Source organism: Penicillium hordei, assembly GCF_028827395.1.
Source record: "Penicillium hordei strain IBT 12815 chromosome Unknown utg000006l_segment0_segment0, whole genome shotgun sequence".
Classification (NCBI taxonomy): domain Eukaryota; kingdom Fungi; phylum Ascomycota; class Eurotiomycetes; order Eurotiales; family Aspergillaceae; genus Penicillium; species Penicillium hordei.
Window position 1 is genome coordinate 873508 of NW_026623147.1, and position 23980 is coordinate 897487.

The 23980-nt window shown below is 46.3% G+C and overlaps 5 protein-coding genes across 5 annotated transcripts; 4 read left to right on the forward strand and 1 right to left on the reverse strand.

Moving 5' to 3' along the window:
* Positions 1–1759: 1759 nt before the first annotated feature.
* On the reverse strand, positions 1760–5525 carry N7537_011008 (alpha/beta hydrolase; the record flags this gene model as incomplete). Its single annotated transcript, XM_056902062.1, has 7 exons — positions 1760–3938; positions 3985–4114; positions 4282–4606; positions 4659–4973; positions 5027–5083; positions 5131–5368; positions 5419–5525. 7 exons carry the CDS (start codon positions 5523–5525, stop codon positions 1760–1762), a joined length of 3351 nt encoding a protein of 1116 aa, XP_056747349.1.
* A 2504-nt stretch (positions 5526–8029) lies between these two features.
* Positions 8030–8589, forward strand: N7537_011009 (uncharacterized protein; the record flags this gene model as incomplete). The annotated part of the gene is made up of 3 exons (XM_056902063.1): positions 8030–8132; positions 8202–8355; positions 8427–8589. 3 exons carry the CDS (start codon positions 8030–8032, stop codon positions 8587–8589), a joined length of 420 nt encoding a protein of 139 aa, XP_056747350.1.
* A 36-nt stretch (positions 8590–8625) lies between these two features.
* N7537_011010 (uncharacterized protein) lies at positions 8626–13294 on the forward strand (the record flags this gene model as incomplete). The annotated part of the gene is made up of 11 exons (XM_056902064.1): positions 8626–9333; positions 9474–9798; positions 9845–10434; positions 10476–10545; positions 10600–11024; positions 11095–11431; positions 11646–11668; positions 11730–12038; positions 12124–12444; positions 12495–12740; positions 12848–13294. 11 exons carry the CDS (start codon positions 8626–8628, stop codon positions 13292–13294), a joined length of 3801 nt encoding a protein of 1266 aa, XP_056747351.1.
* A 5709-nt stretch (positions 13295–19003) lies between these two features.
* On the forward strand, positions 19004–20453 carry N7537_011011 (cytochrome P450; the record flags this gene model as incomplete). The annotated part of the gene is made up of 3 exons (XM_056902065.1): positions 19004–19423; positions 19478–20071; positions 20124–20453. The coding sequence occupies 3 exons, from the start codon at positions 19004–19006 to the stop codon at positions 20451–20453; spliced, it is 1344 nt and encodes a 447-aa protein (XP_056747352.1).
* Positions 20454–23330: 2877 nt separating this feature from the next.
* N7537_011012 (uncharacterized protein) lies at positions 23331–23906 on the forward strand (the record flags this gene model as incomplete). The annotated part of the gene is made up of 3 exons (XM_056902066.1): positions 23331–23344; positions 23404–23851; positions 23883–23906. 3 exons carry the CDS (start codon positions 23331–23333, stop codon positions 23904–23906), a joined length of 486 nt encoding a protein of 161 aa, XP_056747353.1.
* Positions 23907–23980: the final 74 nt, after the last annotated feature.

The following is a 23980-nucleotide window of genomic DNA, read 5'->3' on the forward strand; positions in this document are numbered from 1 at the left end:
TTGACTTCGTCCTCCAGGGCGTTTTGCCTGGCTGCCTGATCCGCTACCAGTCGTTCATCCTCACTCTCTTCAGATGAACAGTGAGCTTGTCCAAAGCCTCCTTAACTTCTTCCAGAAGTGGTGTTTTCCATAGGTGTCTCTTCTTTTTTTAATGAAATCTTTCCACCAGGTTCGGGCCTTCTCTTTGTTCCTCAACTACTTCTTCGTGCAGTGTTCTATAAATGGCCGACCTAGCGTCACAAAAATGCTAACTGCTTATGTCGCAATGGTGAATAGTGATGCGGAGGATTTATAGGAAGAGGGGGAAGGAGTAGGAGTAGGTGTTGTGATTCCCTAAACTAGGGCTTGGGGTTGGCTTTTGCAAGTACTATTCAATACGTTAAACCCTTACACCCAACCGCACGGGACTGGCTCGTGGATAGTCTCAATGCATACTCCTTTTTTAGGATTTTGACTAGAATTTGCAGAATTCTTTTGACCGCTATACAGAAGTATACAGCCAAACCCACAAACGAGCGAACCTCGAAAACTGACCTCGGAATCTGCCACTCCACGACCTTTGGCGCCATTCACGATGATAATGAGCGACTAGAAACTGCGGAAGCCGGAACATGGAGCAGCACCTATACACCTACAAAGACGTTTAAAAAGAGCATCCGAAAAAAACCCCAAGAAGACATGAAAAGGCCACATAAGTGGCCGACTATTCTTGTACCGAGTTCCAAGCGGTCACCATGTAGTGTACCAAATATAATTTGTTTGTCCATAACTCACTTTTCGAGAATAATAGAGGGCAACTCTTTACCAAACCACTGGCTGCAATGCCACCACTAGATTCTAACGACAGGCACTCATCGCTATAGCGAAACGAAATATAATACATCTCGCGTTATGTTTGTAATTCGTGACACTTCTATGAAATAAAATCATCGTCTGTGCTGGATTTGAAGTTAATCAAAGCCGCACTACGTAAGGAGGACAGCGAGTGGTGAACGCAATATGTTTTGGCTAAACCCAATTACAGTGGACTTTTCACAAAATAAAAAAAGCACGGTTATTACATGCGCAGACCGTAGATGCAGACCGAGATTTCTATGCCTCAGAGACCATTTCTGGATTGCCCGCAAGTCTCCATGATGCTGCGCCGCGGCAACAACTTATCCACTGTCTCTCTGGATTGGCATCACCGCACTATGCAATGCTCCCCTCTACATCACCGTCGACTCCACATCCTCAAAGCCCTGCTCGTTCCCTCCTGATTTCTCGCATCACTAAAGTCCCACACTACTAGGATCATCTTCTGCACGCACCTGCGCCAATTTCTTCCAAGTCTGGGAACTGAACACATCCGGGTTTTGAACTCACCATGGCACATCATCATCCTCCTCCTCGCTGTTGATATCGACTGCGGTTCTTGTCCACTGGTCGCTTGGTACTAACGTTGAGGAGGATGGCATAGGCCCGGTGGTCATTCTCTGTGCGGTTCTTCCTCAGTCTCTGGCTTGTCTATGACCTGATTGGTGATTCGTTTTGTTTGAGTACCGTCCTCACTAACAGTCGCATTTATATTACTCTCCATTCCCATGACAATGGAGTTCACTGACTGCCATGAAATCCGACACGCATCTCATCGTCCCCTGAGGCCATTGATCCACCACATCCATCCAGTTGGTCGACCATCTTCTTCTTCAATTATCAAACACCTGGCATTCGAGTAGCATATATCGTACAGTCTGGCTTCCTAAGTCGCAAAAGTGCTCTAAATTGTATCGGGATCTTCGTCGCCGAGAACCTGCCCCCGCAACTCCGAGGCTTTGACCTGCTCTTGTAGCTCCGAGGCCCGGGCCTGCATCGTCTTAGCCTCCCTATACCGGCCCTGTGCGTGGTAGGTGCCCGCAAGGTTTCCTAAAATCAGGATTGTGTCGGGATGTTTCTCGCCGAGCACCTCCTGGTATAGCTTCAAGGCCTTAACCTCCATCGTCTTAGCCTCCCTATACCGGCCCTGTGCGTGGTAGGTGCCCGCAAGGTTTGCTAAACTCCAGATTGTGTCGGGATGTTTCTCGCCGAGCACCTCCTGGTATAGCTTCAAGGCCTTAACCTCCATCGGCTCAGCCTCCCTATACCGGCCCTGTGCGCGGTAGGTGCTCGCAAGGTTTGCTAAACTCCGGATTGTGTCGGGATGTTTCTCGCCGAGCACCTGCTGCCGTAGCTTCAAGGCCTTGACCTCCATCGGCTCAGCCTCCTTATACCGGCCCTGTGCGTGATAGGTGCCCGCAAGGTTTGCTAAACTCCGGATTGTGTCGGGATGTTTCTCGCCGAGCACCTGCTGCCGTAGCTTCAAGGCCTTGACCTCCATCGGCTCAGCCTCCTTATACCGGCCCTGTGCGTGATAGGTGCCCGCAAGGTTTGCTAAACTCTGGATTGTGTCGGGATGTTTCTCGCCGAGCACCTGCTGCCGTAGCTTCAAGACCTTGACCTCCATCGGCTCAGCCTCCTTATACCGGCCCTGTGCGTGGTAGGTGACCGCAAGGTTTGCTAAACTCTGGATTGTGTCGGGATGTTTCTCGCCGAGAACCTGCCGCTGTAGCTTTATGGCCTTGATATCCATCGGCTCCGCCTCCCTATACCGGCCCTGTGCGTAGTAGGTGCTTGCAAGGTTCGCTAAACTCTGGATTGTGTCGGGATGTTTCTCGCCGAGCACCTGCTGTCGCAGTTCGTACGTCCTCTCATCGACCGGCTGCTTATCTATCCACCTACCACGGTCGTAGAAATAGTCCGAAACCCGGGCCAAAAGATCCGATACCTCTATGCCCCTCTTACAAACCTCCGCCCACTTACCCAATTCCACCGCATGGGTAACGTACTTCTCGCATTCCCGCCACGTCTCCGGCTTTGACTGAGGAAAAAGCCTTGTCACAACCTGTAGCGCCACATTCGAGAAGTATGCCGCATCTTCCGTGCTCCTCACACTGAGCCCGTATCGTGTAGCCTCTTGCACAAGCTTATGTATCTCGTACTGCGGCACAACCCCTTCTTCCTCACGTATACTGAGAAATGAAAATTCTCTTAGCCGCGTGATAGATTCCATGAACTTATCTTGGCTCTCAAGGGACCAAGGCTCCTGTCTCTCGTTGCCTAGCGTATCCACTGCCGCCATAAGCTCAATCGGGATGTTTTGGTTGTTGACGTACGCAATGACCTGGAGGATCCTATACGCCATTTCGTCTTCTTCCCGGATGTGCTCGACGGATATGCTCCACGTCTCTAAAACACTGTTCGGAACATCACGCCGTCGGTGCCGATCGAACTGCTCCGCTTTAAGGACTCGCCATCGATCCTGTCCTGCTAATAGTCGAGATAGATATTGCCCTACTGGCATTGATCTTCGCCTCATAAACGCACCGGCCTGCGATATGGCTAGTGGTAGCCACTGGAGCTCTTCAAGCAATTTTCTTGTATCGCTCTCCTCTGCACTGCTTACTTCGTATTTGCCGTTCTTCAATTTCCCAAGGAGACGGATCGCCTCATCAGTACTCATACGGCCGACCTGAATACCACACTGCGCACCGACAAGGGTACCAACGATCTGTTTATCCCGGCTCGTCCACAGCACCTTTCCGCTAGCTCCTTTTGGTACATAGCTGTCTAGGCTTGGGGGTTTATCCACCGAACTCACTGCCCGGCTGACACCGAAGACTGCTAGATCGTCGGCATTATCGAGAACAAGCAGCCAACGTGGCTGGCTCTCGATACGGTCACGCACTGCCGTGAGAAGCTTTTCGCCGTCGAGGTCGTCTGGGAGGCCTAGCTTGCCCGCGATAGCCTTGTAGTCCTGTGCGAACGTCGCCTGGTTATCAGCATGGACCCAAAATACGGAACACGCAGGATCCTTGCTTTGGCTTTGGCGCCAGGCGAGTTCGAGCGCTACCTGAGTTTTCCTTCGACCATTAGCTAGCCTATCTATGCGAGCATAATTAACCTTACCCGGATCCGCCGAGACCCCAAAGGGCAGCGCTATGGGATTCAGTGGACTGAAAGAAGGCGTTGACCTTGGCGATGATAGCGGTGCGGTCGACTATATCATCGTTTCGGGGGAAGGGGATTATATGATAGGCTTAAGAAAAATATTAGATACTAGGAATTTCCTGGGGTAGACAAGACGAACACTTCGCGATGTTCTTAGCTTCAAAATGATTGTGTACTATTCTCCACGTTAATCTTCGCTTAGGTCAAATTATCTATCCCGCGCTTCCATCAGTAGACTCTTCGGGGGGACTGTACCGAATTGCTGATGCTGATTACCATTGACCTCATGGTAAGAACCGGCTTCGATTTTCCGCATGCCCCCGAGGCTATTGTACTGAGGATTGTTCTCACTATACTGCTTGGCTTGACCTGGGTCCTCATCTAGAGTAGAGTCCAGCAGTAGCTGATTCGTGTGGTACTTGTTACCTGTCTTTAGGTCTTTAATCCACCGTCTCATCTCTCCACAAACAGCCAAAAGTCCAGGGTCAGTCGAACCAGTGAACTTAGTCATATCTATATGGTTGCCGTGGATTCCGATGGGGATGTAGCCTGGCAGGATTGCTGAATCCTGTGGTACAACCTATTGCCTCGTCGTTAGTATTCAGAAAGGATCCTGGATCTGCTTAACCCACTAAACCAATGCCCGGCAAAGGCATTTCCTCGTAGAAGCAAGTAATCTCAATCGGCGGTAGCTTTTGTGAGCTTCGTGCCTTGACCATCGTGTGAAAGCTGTCTTGAATCCGGGCAAGCACCTCGGAATCGCGGTTGAGCACACCGACTATTTTGGAATTTGTCTTTTTCACGAGGCCGATGGATCGGGATAAGGCCTCCGCCCATCTAGCAAGGCCAGATCCATGATGCGGTGTGCCGAGAAAGATAATACCGCGGGTGGAATGGAGGATATTACGGAGGTGCCGCTCGGGGCGTTGGTTCGATGCGAGCAAGGCCTCTCTGGGGTGTTAGAGCAGCTCACGCAATCAAAGTGGGGTATCCATCTTACATCCTCGCAGACCAACCCTCCTAAGCTATGGCAGACAAATATAATTGGTCGTTCATTCTGCATGTGTCAGGATGCTGCCGTATCTGCAGAACTGGACGTCCTACCGTGTCGTCGTTCTCTCGGTACGTTGAGAGAGAGGTTAGCAGATTCCCCGCGTGGTTGGCGATACGACTCTGCGACACAACTCCTTTCCAGTCGGCAACATTTGCATCGTATCCGAAGGTAAGGATGCGGGCTGTCGGAATTATAGGTGGTAGGAGGGTTTTGGGCCAGGGATCGGTCGCGTCACTGGCAGTCCACGTCGCATCGCGATCGCCGGTAAGACCGTGGATAAATATAATGCTAAAAGAGAATATTAGGGGCTTCTTTTTCGGATTCAAGAATGTACGTACTCGATATCTCCGTTATCTGGGGCGTAGAACAGTTTGATACCAGACGGGAAGGTTTTTGAATTATCCTGGTTTTTGGCTGGAACCTGTCGTCGCGATAGAAACCTCATTCTAGCTATGCGCTAAAGGAGGCCGAGGTCTTTTGCTGACGCGATCTAATCCAACGTCTGGCGTATTAGATCAAAGCGAATATATGGAGAACGAATATAAGATTGGAATAAAAAGCTGGGATGGAACATATTGCCAAGGAGAAAACCCCATTGCGATACGTTTATTTAGAGTCCCCTGTAATCACTTGGCCATGCCTGAAGGTGCCTTTTCGTCGCACATGATTCGCACTTGCTGCGCCTTGCACTGCAGCCCTGGAGGGGCTGAAGTAGCTGTCTATTTTTAACTGCTCAAGTATGGCCACATCACGGGTTACGTTCGCATTTATTTGATGACCGACCAATCTGTGACAGTGCTACAAGAGCACAGGAATGAAGAACGAAGAGAAAATGATAAACATATCCATAAATTAAGTATGAAGCCCAGGAGATGTAAATATCTTAGGTAAGCTTCCAGACCCGCCTGGGCGTGGACCGTGGGCGGTTCGCATGTCATAATTGATGCTGAATGCCTTACTCTGGCCTGGCTGAAAAGCACTCAATGCCAGGTAACTATGGATGGTATCGGGCGCTTGGAACGGTCATAGGCACTGTAAGAATAGTTCGCCGCTTAGGCGGCCTTGTAAATGTTCTTTTGTGATGTATTCACAGTGGTAAAAAAAAGCATCTAACTAACTATGAATAACCTTTGATTACAGCCCCTTAATAAGCGAAGTACCCTGGTTCTGATAGCGGCAGGCAGGAGAGGGAGAATAAAACCTTTTATACCATATAAAATCATATATCTCCACTTTATAGGGTGGTTTGAAGTACACTTTGTGTTTAGTATAAAAAGCTTCATTTTAATAGACCGAGAAAGACGCCAGATTTACATTGAATACTAGATCTAGAAATTATGTATCCTTTGTATGACTTGCCTATATAAAAGTTACTTAGGTACCTTGTAGGTATCTGTTAGAGATGACGCCAGTAGAACTGCTATAAAGATAGGAGTACACTAGAAATCTCTGAATTGCGTTAAGGAAAGGAAGAGAACTATCTAGTATGCGAGACTAAGTGTACTGAGATCTCGTGACCTGACCTCGAACAGTATCCTATAAAAAATACTAGCCCTCCAATTAGATAAAGTAAGAGAAAGAGTACAAATATTCAATGTAAATCTAGCTTATTTAGTTCATTACTAGGACTTGACTGTGACAATGCCCACCCATTAAAGTGGAGATATTTTTAGTGTCGCCAAGACATTTGTGGACAGTCTTGGCAGGGTGGAGACTGCCAAGAGCTGATTATGTACGTAATATTGTCTAACTAGTTAACTACTAATCGGGTAATTATTACATTAATTTTAATAAGGGCCTCTAATTTCAAAATGCCCACCTCCTCGTGCCTAGGGATGGGCAATGTCTCAATCTATTCCGTACTAATTCTCGACAATATGGAAGAAGAATATTTAAACGATACTATATACGAAGTTATATATAGAACGATAGTATGTCCTATGTCCTTTCTTTCTTTAGTATAGTTATTTAATTTCCTTACTAAAGCCTTCTTAAATGGATTAAAATTCCTTCACACTATATATATCTTCCGAGGCGTACCAATGCACGGAGGTGTATTGGGCGCTTGGCACTGTTGTAGAGCGGCCTAGAAGCGGTCTAAATTAAGGTAGATGTGGGAAAAAATACGGCCAATTCTACCACTAGACCATATCCCATTCTGACAGTAGATTCTAGGCCAAAATAAAGCACCAAGCCATCAAAATGAGCGCTATGCCCCTTCGCCCCATTAAAAGACTTCCTGAGTTTGAACCCCTGCAACTACTACCCTTTCTAATACTCGAAATACGCTAAAATCTTTAGCAATAACAATTAAGGTGGGAAAAGAAGAGAGAAAATAACCTTAGAACTCAGCTTTGTCCGCTTTATCCATGGATATAATTATAATTGCAGCGTGGTTGAGAAGATTGAATGAAATCTAGATACCTAGGTGCCCTGAGCCCCCTTCCCCCCATACTTAAGGAACTCAACCTGATTGGAACATTTTGAATCTACCACTTTACAACTTTGATCACTCAGGAATGGGACGAATACTTCATTAGCCCAAAGCACCTTTGAATGACAGTAGACCGAGAAGACTTTCAAGTAGATAGAACATAGGGGGATGGCAGGGGGTGTTAGGGAACACACGGACCTCGTATTTGAGGGAACAGTGACGTTAACCATAAGCACGGAGTATTAGACACCCAGGAACAGCCAAGCTAAACTGCCAATAGGAATCCATGGACGTTGTCCTCATTCTGAAATTGAATTACGAAAGAAAGAAACTATTGAGAACCAGTGAGTTACGGAGAATGGCTTAGATTGTGAGGTAGCGGATCAATATCGGATTTGTGATAAGTAGCTCAACGTCGTGAATGTCTCTTGCCATTGCCCACGAAGTCATTGTAACCCCCCTTAACCTCAATTATTGTCACAAAAGCGGAGCACGCGTTGGAGCTGGAATTTATCATGGACTTGGGTCAGTTGCAACTCATGGAGATTTATTTGGATTCCTCCACTCCAACAGAACGCCGCCGACTGCAAAACAGGCTGGCCCAACGGATATACCGAGGTAAGTCAATTCTTGCGTGGAACTACGGCCGAGAAATTGAAGATAGAACTGAGTTTTGATTCTCGATAGAGAAAAAACAGGAGCAGAAGCAAAAGCAGGCAAATGAAAACATCTGGAAATGGGACGATGAACCCATAGATCTCTATATCATCTACACAGAAAGCGACAAAGTGTCTATAGAGACCGAATCAGCCAGCTGGAGCGGATCTGAAATCCAAGCTAGGTACTCTGAGCCACGTCATGCTCCCAATCGCACAGCAAACAATCCCCATTATCACAACAATAGCTCTACAGCGGAAGCCATAGGCCCAAATTAGGAAGTCAAGTTGTGTTCCCAGGAGCTGGGTATATTGCCATAGCCGTTGAGGCAGAGTACCAGACGGCTTGGATGACTAGTTGGAAAGGTGAGGCACCAGCTCGGTATCGGTTTAGGCTCCGAGATGTCAAATTAGTCTGAGCTCTGGTACTGGAACCTGATGTCGCGTCTCGCATTATGCTTTCCTTGACTCCTGTTCCTGACTCGACGCGCATGTGGTTCGAGTTCAAAGTTTCTTCGCTGAGAGAAATGGCTTGGGTTGAACACTGCACCGGCCTTGTACGGATTGACACGGACTACAGTGACCAGCATGCGCCGGAAGGTGCTGTAGAGAAGCTGCGGTTCGCCAACTCAGCACGTTCGTGGTACAAAGTCATGGCAGATGTTGGGTTCAACTTTGGACCCGCGTTCCAGAAACACTTACAAGTGGAGACAATCACTGGTCAGAGGAAGAGCCGGTCGACAGTTTCTCTGCAACCCCCAGAGTCATCTTATGGGCAGTCCATCTATCCCATGCACCCAGCTTGCATTGATGGATGTTTTCAAACTGTTTCCCCAGCTCTGTGGGGAGGCGATAGAACAACCGTCGGAGCTGTTTTGGTGCCGGCTGTCATTAGCAGTCTTGTCATTACTGCACAAGAGCAATCTCCAAATGAGGCTATCTCCGTTGCATCGGCACATTACCTGGGGATCGGGCGCACCGATACCCCTAGAAACTACGGAACGGATTGTTCCGTTTATAATCCCAAGGATGGATCTCTCCTCTTGGAGATGAAGGGACTTCAATTCAGAGAGCTGGAAACAAGCGGGGATGAGCGGCCTGAGCACGTCTTCACTAGAACTTCCTGGAATGCAGACATTTCAACCTTACTATCTTCACCTACGGTCATTTTACAGCAGGTCCTCACGAACACGCCAGAGCCATGAGATGACTTCAATCCAGTCGATTCCGAAACACCGATCCTTACTACGCAACAAAACCTTGTTCAAAAGTTGTGGATCTTGTCGCTCACAAATATCCTAAGTTGAAAGTCTTGGAGGTCAATCTTGGCGCAGAAGATGCGACCAGCATTTGGCTTCAAAGCAATTCGCCGTCATCCAGCCCAATCCGAGATGCATGCTCACAGTACCACTTTGCATCAACCGACCCAACGGCCCTCGTTGCCGCGCAGGATCAATATTCGTCACGGGCCCCCAATGCAGAGTTTACCATGATTAACCCCGCCGTTTCTCAGGAAATTCTGGATGGCGTGCAATTCGATCTGGCCATCGTAACGGTTTCGCCCTCCGCATCAACGGAGGAAGTGAGGGCAGTTGTAGCAAGTGTGGATTTGTCCATGCACGGCAGTGGTTTGGTCCTGGTAATTTGCCCAAGAGACCTCTACGCCCACCATAGATATTCAAGCTGCCCTTTCCGACAACAATTTTGGCAACATTCACACGTTGAGCGATAACGTTTATCTGTGCTCACCGGTGAGCATAAGAACCAATAAAGAGGATCATATTTCTGCGCGGCCAGTGATCAAACACGTCAGTCTCCAGCCAACCGCCCAAAAAGCTCCCCCACAGATCGTTGAATCTTTTGGAAATGGAAATTGGATTGTTGATAGCGTTGTAGATGTGGCGAACGGTACCAAGGCCAATGAATCTGTTCTCATCCTTGAACTTTCAACTACTGTCATGGATTCTCTGGACGAGAGACAATGGCAGATCTTGCAGAACCTCATTCAAAAGGAATGCCAGATCTTATGGGTTACCTCTGGCGCCCAGATGGATGTCACCAATCCGACCAAACCTGCCATTAGTGGTTTCTTCCGCGTTTTGCGAGCTGAGGAACTTCTCCTCCGCTTAGTTGTTTTGGATGTGGAGCAGCCATTGAAGCCCACCACGGTGACAGCTATCGAATCTTGTCTCACTCTCATGGCCGAGCCTCAGGCCAAGCAACTGATTGAGAGCGAGTTTGTAGAGCGTGGGGGCGTTCTACATGTGAGCCGAATCCTTCCAGACACGACACTCACTGGCCTTAGGATGAGGAACTTAGTTCCCAGAAAACGGAATTAGTCGACCTACATGCTAATGACGCCCGCATCCGCCTGAGTGCTGAATGATTAGGTAACATTGACTCAGTGCACTATTGGGAACTTCCGGTAGATTCCCTGACGTTGCCTGCTGGCTTTGATGAAGTTGAGATCTTTGCCACCGGCATGAACTACAAGGATGTTGTGGTTACCATGGGAATTGTTCCTGGTAATGAGCACACTCTTGGAGGTGAAGGCGCAGGTGTGATCACTAGGGTCTCTCCAGAAGTAACCTCATTTGCAGTGGGACAACGTGTTGTGGTGTTTGACAAGGGAATGTTTGCCAACCGAGTCCAGACAACCCCGGGGCGGGTTCATAGTATTCCAGACTGGATGACCTTTGAACATGCCTCCACCTTGTCAGCAGTCTACTTGACGTCAATTTATTCCCTGTTTGATCTGGGAAATGTGGTCAGGGGCCAGCGCGTTCTCATCCACTCCGCTGCTGGTGGTGTTGGTATCGCAGCAATCCAACTGTGCCAATATGCAGGTGCTGAGGTGAGTACTTGATGCGGAGTGAAATGGTCATTGAGAAGGAAAACTTGAGGACTAATCTATGGGTGTACAGATCTTTGCCACGGTTGGAACCGACGAGAAACGAAAGTTCCTCAAATCAACCTTCGGGCTTTCGGATGACCGGATCTTCAACTCACGAAATACTGATTTCGCTAACCAGATATCTGATGCTACCAACGGCCAGGGAGTGGACGTTATTCTGATCTCATTGACGGGTGATTTGCTGGACGAATCATGGCGTATATTGGCCGATGGGGGGACAATGATCGAGATTGGAAAAAAGACATTCTGGATCGTAACAGCCTGTCAATGGAACCTTTTGATCGAAACATTTCATTCCGACCAGTGGATATGTCGCATGAGAGAGCTCCAGACCATCTTGTCTCTCGGTAAGAATCTCCATGCTGCTCTAGCGGTCTCCCCCATACGCTAACCAACAACTGCTTGCTTTAGATTGATGTCGAGATTATTCCAGATGATCGAGGCAGGGCACGTAAAACCAATTGCACCCATCCACAAATTCTCCTTTGCGGATATCCCATCCGCTATCCGCTTTTTTGCGTACTGGAAAGCACATCGGCAAGATTGTTATTTCGGATGGAGCGGAGGCGGTAGTCAAAGTTCCAGTAAGTCACTTTTGCCTTTGCGTATTGCTGTATTCTTGGAATACGGTGCTCATGCATTTAGGTCCGACGAGCTCCCAGAACTCTGAACTTGCGCAGTGACGCATGCTACCTAATTGTCGGTGGGCTAAAGGGTCTTTGTGCCTCTCTCGCCGTGTATCTGGCCAAATGCGGTGCAAAGCACTTGGCCGTGATCTCGCGTAGCGGTCACGCCGATGAGAAATCACAGGGCGTGGTCCGAGAAATTCAGGCTTTGGGGTGCGAGATTGACCTTCTTTCGGGGGATGTTTCGATCATGGATGACGTGGAGAAAGCTTTCCGGCAGACTACGGTGCCAATTGCCGGCATTGTTCAAGGCGCAATGGTGCTAAGGGTAAGAAAGTTCCTTCGCAATTGATCCTATCAGGGTTAAATCCCAAGCCAGGGTATGAAGGCTAACTTATTGGGCTGTATTTTAGGATCGAATCTTCTCCATGTCCGTCGATAAATACCACGGCGCACTAGCATGCAAAGTCCAAGGAACATGGAACTTGCACAACGCAGCTGAAAATCTAGGCCTCCAGCTAGACTTCTTCACTATGTTGTCCAGTATCTCACAAGTCGTCGGCCAAAAGGGTCAAGCCAACTATACCGCCGGTAATGCGTTCCTGGACTCCTTCGCCAGCTACCGTCGTCTGGGTCAACCGGCCTGTGCAGTCGACCTCGGTGTTATTGAAGATGTGGCTACATTCACGAACGAGATGGCATGCAACAGAAGCTTGACACCAGCATCTGGGTGGGTATCAACGAGGGCCTCTTGCGTCGCATCCTCTACTATTCAATTCTGCAGCAACGGGACGATGCGCCATCAACACTCTCCGCCACGCAGATAATCACCGGTATCCCGGTACCTCAGCCTGAGAACTCGCAGTTGTTACAAGATGCCCGATTTGCTAGTCTCTTTACCACCACTGGGCGCACAGCGACCGGTGGTGGCGAGGGGAATAGCTCGGCTGGTTCTAAAGAGATTCAGGCATTGTTGCTGTTGCTTCGGTCCAAATCCCCGGATCACGCAGCGCAGCTTATGCAAGATCCTGTATGGCTCCGGTGCCACCATCTACATGGCATCAAGATCGAAAGCAAGTTTCCCAAAAACAAATCCAGACCGATGACCCGCACTGGTAGGCTAATACTGTTCCCTAGGAGCGTGCCGAAAGCGCGATCCAATCCATCGTGAAGGTTGAACCTGCGCCGAAGTCGCCCGGCAAGATCAAGTTCCTCCATCTTGATCTCAACGACTTGGAATCAGTCAAGGGGGCAGCGACTACCTTTGCACAACAAGAATCAAAACTTGATGTCCTCTGGAATAATGCGGGAACTGGGGCGAACCTGGTCGAAGCCGGCGCTAAAACAGCCCAGGGATTCGAAGCTATGGTTGGAATGCACTGTATCGCGACTTTGCTATTCACCGAGCTCCTGCGACCGCAGCTACGGGCAGCCGCAGCAGCGCCCGAGACACCCCATGGATCTGTTCGCGTAGTGTGGACATCCAGCTTTCTAGCAGAGGGTGCCTCGCCACCGAATGGGATTGATTTCACAGGGTTGGATAAGGGAACCAAAGATCGAACTCGCAACTATGCTGTCTCATAGGTGGGAACCTGGTTGCTGGGCCGGGAGTTGGCACGACGATCCCAAGTCGACCAGGACAACATTGTGAGCGTGGTGCAGAATCTAGGTAATCTGAATGCGGGTTCCTATATAGGGACTCCGGCGGTTGCCATGTTTTTCATTGGCCCCTTGCTCCATGAGGCCAAGTTTGGCGCCTATACTGAACTCTACGCCGGTTTATCATCCGAGATAACCCTTGAGAAGAATGGCGCCTACATCATTCCCTGGGGAAGGATTCGACCGGATAAAGATTGTCCACGACGAGATATCGTCACGGCGATGACTTGAGCTGAGGATGGGGGACTTGGATATCCAACGCGGTTTTGGGAGTGGTGTGAGCAACTGTGGAAGCCCTTTGCGTAAATCCCGAGTTTCACTACTGCATGTCTCAAGGGGTTCACCATACTTAGGTGATGCCGGGTCTTATTACAGCCCGGATGATGTGGATTCTGATCTTGATGAGACGCAGAGAGCGGGCAAGCTTTATTTCTTTGTCAGCACAAGACAGAATCTGTCTTTAACATCATCCTCTGGTCTTATAATCATAATGTGACTGTCTTATCCTTCCCGATTTGCTGATGTTGAAACAAATCCACCCTCACATATGCAAAGATGGCGGCATTAGTACTTGCTAGTGATCCGATCGTCCACAGAACCTTGAGTTTCTGACAGAAAGCTCCTGTACGAACAATGTATGGTATGAATGACTGATGTTGACAACTCTAAGATGATAAAACCCGCTTTTTTCAACACTCTCTGCGGACATCTATGACTAACTACAATATACATTTTTGTATGGATGTTTGGTACTCAGTGTCATCCTACTACAGGGGTATATACCCGACTTAGTATACAAAAGTGCATATTACAGTTTGTTATCGATATCTGCACAGGTTGTTGATAAAAGGCCCTAGCCGAAGTACCACTGAACTTTTATCCTCGTATTGAGGATGAGTTTTCACATCATCCAAGTCAAAGTCCCACGCCTTTACCATCCGACTATCTGGCCTAAATGGGTAAAAAACACACCCATTTCAAGATAACCTAGTCGGCGTTATTCTAGAAACAGAAGGTAAACTAGCGATAGCTCTCTACCTTAATTTTTATATTCTTTAAACGGGGCATACGCTAGGCCGTATAGCCGAGCGATATAAGAAGTCGATAGAAATATTCTTTAGTCGGTAATTCCGGCCAGCGCCATCCCGCTTCAACATCGCATATAACGTCTTCCTAGTTTTCAATCTCGTCGATTTCGCTCTATTCTTCCGGTGTATTATGATAAGTTGGTTCTCCTTTGATTTATATGTTATTAGACGTCTTAGATATACTCAACCGGGGGGACCGATTTCTTACCTAAAGGAAGCTAAGGTAGTATACCCTCAAGTTCTAATACCTCTAGGTAGGGCCAGTTCAACTGCTAAGAACCCGGCTTAGGCTAACCTTTTTTATCTAAAGGATATAAAACGGTATATATAATAGTAGTATTCACTAAATTCAGTTACTAAAGGTGAATACTAAGATCTCGTAATTAGAGCTTATACTATTAACACTAGAGGGGATGACATTGAGTGGGGATATAGCCGGTTTCCATAGGGTATCATTATATCCTTAATAGAGTAGTACTCTTAGGCTCTTCGGAATAGAATAGACTAAAGAAGACAACGCTATATATATAGCTATTAATAAAATTCCTAGGATTAATAGAAGTTTATAATAAAAAGGAGTATAGCTTACCTTCGCGACGTACCTATATATATTCTAGGTGGTCTAGACGGATAAATTCCTAAGATCTAGCTCTAATTTAACGATTTAGGTATAGCGTTAAATCATAGTCTATTATTATACTAGTCTATATTTGATTACGGTTTAGAAAAGAGAGCTTCTTAATATACGGAAGAGATAGTAGATCCGATATATCCTTAATATTAATAAACTACGCTCTATACGGGGGAATTGATAATATACGCCTATCTCGATAATCCTAACGATAGTCAGCGGTGATTTCTAAGTACTAAGTATATAGTTCCAGTATAAGACCTTACCGACGACCTCGAATAGCTAGATCTAATCTCAGATAGGAATTTTAATCCTATAATTGAAGCTCTTAGAAAAGACTAACTATAGCTATCTAAAAAGCTAGATTATTGTCATTTCGGATAGGGTTATATATACTATAATTTTAGGACTCTCCTAGTGTTTACGTACGATCTAGTCTAAGACTTTGTAGGGGACGAGGATATTATATTCAACCTTTCGGATATACGTTTTCCGTATAGTATAATAGCCGGATATAAGCTTTTAGAAATTTTAGAGAAAAGTTTTACGTTACCCCTCTTCTTTATGTTTATCGTCACTATAGACAGCGAGGTTAGAGTAGATAAGTGGTTCAAAAGTCGCCTACTATAAGCGACAAACACAAGTATATAAAATTAAAGAATTTCCATTATTTTGCAGAAGAGTTGCGATCTAGAATAACAGTTCCGGGGGTAGTGTTGCCATCATTATGCCGGTGAGGTGTCTCGAGGGTTCATAAACCTATAGAGCCAATTGGATTCTCTGGGAGCTACAGATAGGGAGTGAAGCTAAGGCTAAACTATCTGACTGAATCTGCTTTGGGGTCACCTGACCCCCAATAGATCTAGATTCTAGTCCCACCGGATATGAACTGAATTGAGGAGAGATGAAGGAAAAAGAAGGAAGTTCCAATCAAAAGAAAGTACTTATTGAACGCTTTGGCCCCTTAGAACCCCACAATATTATGCTCCACCAAGAGTTACAGTCATGTTTCACGAGTATTTGCACCCTGGTACTTTGGAAGCCACTTATTTTCTGCCGGAGGGACATTTAATCCACTCACTTGTGGGGTTTATACCAGTACAGGGCGGTCAACGGTAGAAGTATTGGGGTGTGAATACTCATGAAACGCCACTATACAAGATCGTTCAGCCAAGAGGATAAGGGATTTGAGACTGTCTTGGCAATTTATTGGCATCTCTCGGACCAGACGGTAATAGGCGAGGAGGCTACAATATTACAATCTAGAGTCCCTACGGAGTACAAAGCGTGAGGTACAATGTGTGTGCATACAAGTTGGAAGAATGACGAGTACCCGGGACTGCGTTGAAGTAGAAAGACTATGCTCCAGGGCTCCAATTGGAGCACTAGAATTTGTTATACATAAGCATTTATTCACAAGACCTCCGCGTGATAAAACTCTTGTTTTTGTCAACACTACGTGTACAACTTAACTTGTCATGAGGGGATCAGTACAGTTTGTTGGCCAGCAAATAGACACTGCTCGTACATGGAAAATTATGGGACCCGCTTCTTCTCCCCTGAACATAAAATTTCCTATTATGCAACTGTGTTGTCCAATCCACAAAACCTAACAGCATTTGAGTATTGCCGAGCATTCTGGGTGGCAAATCAACATATGGGCCATGGGGCCGAAACAATATAGATTGTGTACTTGGAAGTCCAGATGCGCCCCAAAATTGGAACAATACTTGACAGTACATAGTGTTGTGAAGCTTCCAGGGCTCGGTTTTCTTTCCGCCCGACCCCGCTGAGATCCACTTTTCAGCGACATGCGTCTCCATAATTACTAATGCAGTAAGACCGGGTTTAAATGACCCTGTACTTCTTTACTTGGTGGGTTTACTTTGGTGAGAACGAACTAACCTCGTCATGACGAATATTTAGTTGTTATAGGGTTCATTATAATTAGCATTAAACCAATCAAAGCACCTTATTGATTAAGGCTATACCTAGATAACCCATGGATTATAATTGCTTTTCGGTCAAAACTTTGGAAATGGACCTCTGTAGTGGCTGAAGCCGGTTTAATCCACATTAGACTAGGCTCGTAATACTCCGGTGGATGGTATGTACCTACCTAGGTAGGGTAGTATGAATCCAAGCCGAATAGGGAAGAGAGTGGATTCAGGGAAATATCTTTCCGACTATGACTGTGTACAATGATCTATTATCGCGGAGGTTAAAGATGAAGGTGAATTTGAATTGTTACTGAGCAAGCCTTGCTCTTTATTCAATAAGCTAGTGGCATCAATCATTGACCCGACATAAACCGACGGAGTAAGCCAATTCTGCAACCTCTCGGACACACCTAGTCTAGGTCAGCATTGAGTTGCCAGCGTTGCAATGTGATATTTAGAAGAAATGAGATAGAATTGTTCAGCCATGTATAAATGAACACCCCCATATATTTTTACATTAGCTCTACGACTACAGTACAGCGGGGGATTATACTTGACCTAGGATATCTAAGCACTTTAACTGCAACAGTCAACATAGTCTGAACGTTTTGTTTGTGGAGATAAATTTCCATCCAATCTAAATCTGTGGGGTTTTAGAGGGGAGGAAACAGCGGGCCAGTTCAAATTCGAAGTCTAGTTCATATTCGAAACCAGGCAACTCCCTCTAACCGTCGCTCTGCTTTGGTACTACCATCTAGTGTGCGGATTGGTCTGAGGGGCTTTCTGTAGTAGGGAGCAAGGAATTAGGGAATAGCTGGCAAGTACTTACTAGAGAGCAGGGAGGGTAGGGAATTACTAGAGAGTTTCTACACCATGAAGCTATTCAGGTTTTACGAAACCTACATTTATATGAAGAGCAACAAGAACAGGGTGGGACCCAGTTAATTGGTGCAATACATAGATATGAATGGTTAGTAGAAGCGAGGCGGCTAGGGATACAGAAGCAAAACTACAAAAGGAGCTTTTTTGAGCATAAAGTTTTATGTAAACTATAAATATACAACTAACGTATTTCACCACCGAGTGGCCACCCCACAAGTTTACTAGGGTCCTGGATATTACAAAAGCCTCAACTAAACAATATTTTACCCTCTCTCAATCAATTCTTTATAGACAGGTTTTACTATGTCAATCTATAGTGAATTTACCCCTACAGCCCCTGCAAACTATCCGATAACAATTAGCCACATTAGACACTTTCCAAGAAGCCCGAATTTCCCTTTCATTCCTCTCCGCAAAAATCATAATGAATTACGGTCCATGTGGAATGCCGAAACAGGAATCTGTCGCTCACAAGGGGGTGAGTAATTCTGGCGTCGGGTACCTTCCCTATAGGGTATTTCCTACCCTCCTTAGAGTGCTAACCTAAGACAGAAGTACATGATTTGGAAACCGGCCTTCGGAGCTGAATTTCGTGTTTACCTCCGCTGAGTCATATAATTAGAGACGATCTTTGAAGATCTTCAATCATATGTCACTGTTGATCACTAAAGACATTCTGATTGGATCTTCGGAGAATTTGGCACAACCACTACGGACGCTAAATTAGCTAAAAATTGGGGATGAGGGGATTCTACCTCGCTGCATTCATACCAATGGCAACCCCGAGGACCAATGCTCCATATATAACACCTTGTCTTCCCAGATAATTGTTTAACCATACTTGAGTAGAATTATTTGACAATACTGAATTTCTACATCCATCTCAGAAACATGTTTTTGTCCATCTCTCTTTCAACGCTAATCCTCATAGTGCTTGCAGCCCTTATACTTCGTCTCATTATTTCTATAATCAAATTTCCAGCTTGTCTCTCTCTCCCAGGTCCAGAGTTCAGCCGTTTCACAAATCTCTGGTACCTATGGCAAATGAAACGAGGTGATTTTCACCAAACAAACATCAAACTACATCAACAGCATGGCAAGTATAGCATCATTCGTACACCCCCCATTCACACTTACTTATGCCATTCCTACAGGCCCGATTGTCCGTGTAGCACCGAATTGGTACAGCGTCTCTGATCCCACGGCTACAAAGTTGATCTACGGCCATGGCTCCAAGTATCAAAAGTCAGACTGGTACGATGCCTGGAACTTCAGCAGTGACTTAAGTTTAACAAACTTGTTCTCTGAGAGATCCTCTAAGAAACATGCGGAGGATCGCAAAAAGGTTGCTTCTTTGTATTCAATGACTTCCTTGGTGGCATATGAGCCATTTGTCGATGATTGCATTGAGATTTTCAAACAGCGACTAGATGAGTTTGCGATGAAGGGACAGATGATTGACATGGGACATTGGTTGCAGTGTTATGCTTTTGATGTTATTGGAAAGATTACTGTGCGTATACTGCGTATTGGCTTTTTATGTATGATCTTATGCTAACTAAGCCAGTTTGGTGATAGGTTCGGATTCCTTGATGCGGGCAACGATGTAGGAAATGTAATCCAGTTCCTCGATGGCTCCTTCACCATAAGCTCCTACTTTGGGCTATACGTCTGGCTCCGTCCAATATTCATGAAGCTATCCGAATACCTAGGCATGGATCAAACCTATGTGACTAACTTCAGCTTCCAACACATCCAAGAGGCAAAAGCAACAATAAAGAATTATCGCACCGATCTTCCCTCTCATATGACTATGAAGGTTGTCCAAGCTCAAGCACAGAATCCAGAGAAGCTTTCCGACTATGACATACTAGCCACCGCTAGTGCGAATGTTGGGGCAGGAAGTGATACCACGGCTATCAGTCTAAGCTCAATTCTGTACCACTTGCTTCAAGCCCCTAGGTGTATGGAAAGATTGCGAGAGGAAATAAGATCGTCTGGAACCACTGGCAACCCGACTTTCAAAGAGACGCAGACAATGCCCTATCTTCAGGCTGTTATGAAAGAGGCCTTGCGTGTCCATCCTGCTACAGGATTTCCAATGTTCCGCGTTGTTCCTCAGGGCGGGGAGGTGCTTGCTGGTCAATTCTTTCCAGAGGGGGTAAGGGCCCCTTATTATGAAGCTTAGTAGGTGGAGCTAATATGACCAATAGACAAATGTCGGTGTAAACAGTTGGGTCTTACACTACGATACAAACATCTACGGACCGGACGCAGCTACCTTTAGACCTGAACGATGGCTCGAAGCAGATGAACAGCAGTCCAAACTGATGGAGCAAGGCTTCATGCCATTTGGTATGGGATCAAGAACTTGCATTGGGAAGAATATTTCATTGCTGGAAATGAGTAAATTGATCCCAGTCTTGGTGCGAGACTTTGATTTCGAGTTGAGTCAGGATAGCAAGGTTAATGGATGGACGACTCGGACCAGATGGTTCGTCAAACCGAGAGACTTTAAGGTGATACCTACAAGGAGAATATAGCTGTGTACGGGTATTGAAATCCGGAAACTCCTGGGATCGCAAATTGGCGTCAAGTGCATAATATGTTTAGAAAGCTTATCCGCACAGATTGGAAAAATAGCGGATTTTGTCATTTTAGTCTTACATATCTTTCATGCATACCATATATTTTCATACACGAAATCTTCGTCATATAAATATCATGTCGATTTCGAGAACCATTGTAAGGGATGACTTCGAGGGAATTATTCCTGGATTCCGAGAGATGGCTTTGCTCGCTTGTATAGTAGCAAGGATTTGGCAGAAACCAAACCCAGGGAAGTCTAGGAGAGGCAGGAGGAAAGCTACATCAACTGGAAATACGGAGATGAACCTTAAGTGCTCCGTGTCAGAGGATTGCCTGCCCTGTTTTCTTGGAATTTGTCTACATGTGAACGGTAAGCTATCTCAGTCTACTAGAACTAGGTTAGTGATTAAAGGCAATACGAAGTTTAAGCTCCTAGAGTATTCGACTTAATAGCTTAGGTTCTTTATAGGTAGCGAGCGGGTCTTTATTTCCCTAAGAATCTAAGAGCTAATGATTAGAGGGCTAGGTGAATAAAGTTAAACGAATTTTACTAGCGCTCTATCTCTAGCTTTTATGGCTAAAGGCAAATAAACATGGTTGTGAACTCTAGGAGAGTTATAAGTAAATTAGAATCCTTATCAACCGCCGTATACGGACCTACTTGAGATGGTCGCGTTAACCCGAGTGTTAGAATCGAAAAGTAGGATCTAATTGAGTAGACTTCTGCAAAGCTCGCAAAGCCCGAAACCCGACCCGACTCGACCCTCAAAAGGGTCGGGTTTCGAGCCTATTTGCAAAGCTCGCAGCGGGTTTTGGGCTTTTAGTTTAGGCCCATAGCTCGAAGGGGGCCAAAGAGTAGCTTCGACACTTAGTTAGACTAACTAGATAAGATAAAGCTTGTTCATCAAACACGTTTAGCTCGTAACTAGTGAAAGACATAGTTAACAAACAGTTGTGTTGCGTTATTGACGTCCTAACAGAATGTACTGTGTCAAGATATTTACTGAATATTCGGACTCTGGTTTGCGATCAAAATTATTTTATAGGAATTCTTAACAGGGAATGATAAAGTAGAGGGGTTAATAAATGAGCACATTCGTGGTAGCGTCAAGTTCTCGATCGTCGTATCGGCCCGAATTGAGTGAGTGCACGTGGTTCGGCCCGGAGTCAGGGGAAGCCTGGTTCGCTTAAGTTCTGACCTACTACCATTTCTCAATCAAACTGCCAGCATCTGTGACCAGAAAAGCTTGTGTTTCGGCCCGAAATTTCACCTCCAGAACGGCCTGAATACACGCGACATGCAAAGAAAGACACAATGCAGACCGCTAGTAATCAAGAAAGTAGCAGGAAAGATGCTCGTGCTATATCGCGCTTATCGATCACCGCATGTTTGCGGTGTCGCGATCAGAAGGTAATTGCATCTCCGGTAACCAAATGAACGCGTTTACTGAAAGTGAGTCCTCTGTAGTTGAAGTGTGGCCGGGAACATCCTATTTGCGCTCGGTGCGATCGACTCAAGGCGACTTGTGTCTACCCCAATCCTCCAGATCGCCGGGGCCCACGAAGCAAGCGCAGGCAAAAATTGTTGCACAAGACAGCTGAACACAGTCCTGACGGTACTCACTCTGGGGATACTGTCATTCAGCATCCTTGCAATGGGCTTATATCACAAGAGGCATCGCCCATTGGTGAACAAACGTCAAGCAGCCCTTTATCTCAAGCTCCTAATCCGACCCAACTTGGTCCCAGTTATTCCTTCAAAGAGAATGCAGCCTCTCCAAGCCATGCTGGGATAGGCGACGAATCCACTAGTCTAGCCGCAGGAACTCCTGTGCTATCTGATGTAGGATCCAAGTCAAGAAGCTACCACCTAAAATATTTCTCATGCATTGGCTAATATTTCATAGTCCTACCCCATCCAGCTGCGTAGAATGATATCGATCCCAACAGAGTCAACAACCGATACAAAGCAACCACCGTTGCCACCAACCGCCCTTGGCCTTTCTTTACTCGAGATATACTTTGCGCGCATATACAATGCGTCTCTTTTATTTCACAAACCTGTTCTTTTTCAGCAATATCTCGAGGGCAAAATACATGGGGCTCTTCTCAAAGCATTATTTGCTTTAGCAACTTTGTGTGTCACCCTCTACGCCTTAAGTGAATTTAACTCAAATTGTTCCGCTGACAAATTTTTCAGGTTTCTTCATCCAAAAGATGACGAAGAAGAATCTGATCAAGATGAAAACACGGAGCTCAAGGTTCTGAGTGTATATCACTCTTGTGGGCTCCCATGGGCAAAAGCCGCCATGAGAGAAGCCATGCCGTTGGTTATGGAATCCCCGTCTCTTATGATTGTTCAAGCGTTAGAGTGCATTCAGCTCTATTGGTTTGGCATCGGCCAGCCTCACTCGGGAAATCTATGCCTCGGTAAGCTGTCGTCCATGTGACAAACGATATCTCTATATGAAAAGATTTTGTTGGGAACTCAAAATGACGAATATATAGCTCTTGCCTATCGATCATGTCAAATGCTCGGATTTGACAGGAGGATTGCGAATGAGAATGATGCTTCGGTCGAATCTGAATTGAAGCGACGATGCTTCTGGGCTTGTTGGACATCTACATGCATTGTTATGGAGCCGGAGCCATACATCGAGTCAGCTTGGAAGGAAGCATCCATGGTGCCACTTCCATGCTCAATTACTTCTACGTCATTAGGCTGTCAGGTATCCTTTAATCAGATGATGGATGGAGATTGGCACTCAATATCCGTACGATCCTCCACGGGAGATTCTTACCCTTCCACCACCGTGGGGTTGTTGATGAAAATGATTGGTGTTTGGTAAGAGAGTCTTTCCACTGTGTGACTATGGACATTAACTAATGCTTTTATTCACCCAGGGCGAAAGTACAGCTCCTGTGCAAGCACCACTTCTCATCTACAATTTCCAAGGACCTCAACTTGGCGCAGCATTTATCCCGTTTGGCAACATCACTGTTTAATGATTCTTCTGCCGTAAGGGGCTTTGTCCGTCAAGACGATAAAACGCCCGAAGTCCAGATTCTATTACTTCTTCATGATGCTGTTTATCATCAATGCCAGATCGTCTTACACTCCATGATTGTCCCTCTGTTCTCGGGTATCCCCGCCGACCCGAACATTGACCCTGGGACACAACGAAAAGCAGCAGAGACTGTCACTCATCATGCAGAGTTATTTGAGCGCCTATTGGCGCCTTACCTTTATGAACGAAAGGATGTTTCACGACTGCCTCCTCTTGTTGGCTATGGCGCTTTTGTAGTGGGGATAGTGATCCTGTCTACGGAAGTCTCTCGTCGTAACAAATCGGTGAGTGAACCACCCGTGAACGCCGGTAAAGGGGACCGCAAGACGGTTGCTGTAGAAGCAATACTACGCCTGATAGACACTCTTAGAGTATATTGGAGGGCCTTGCAGCATCCTGTGAGTATTCTAATC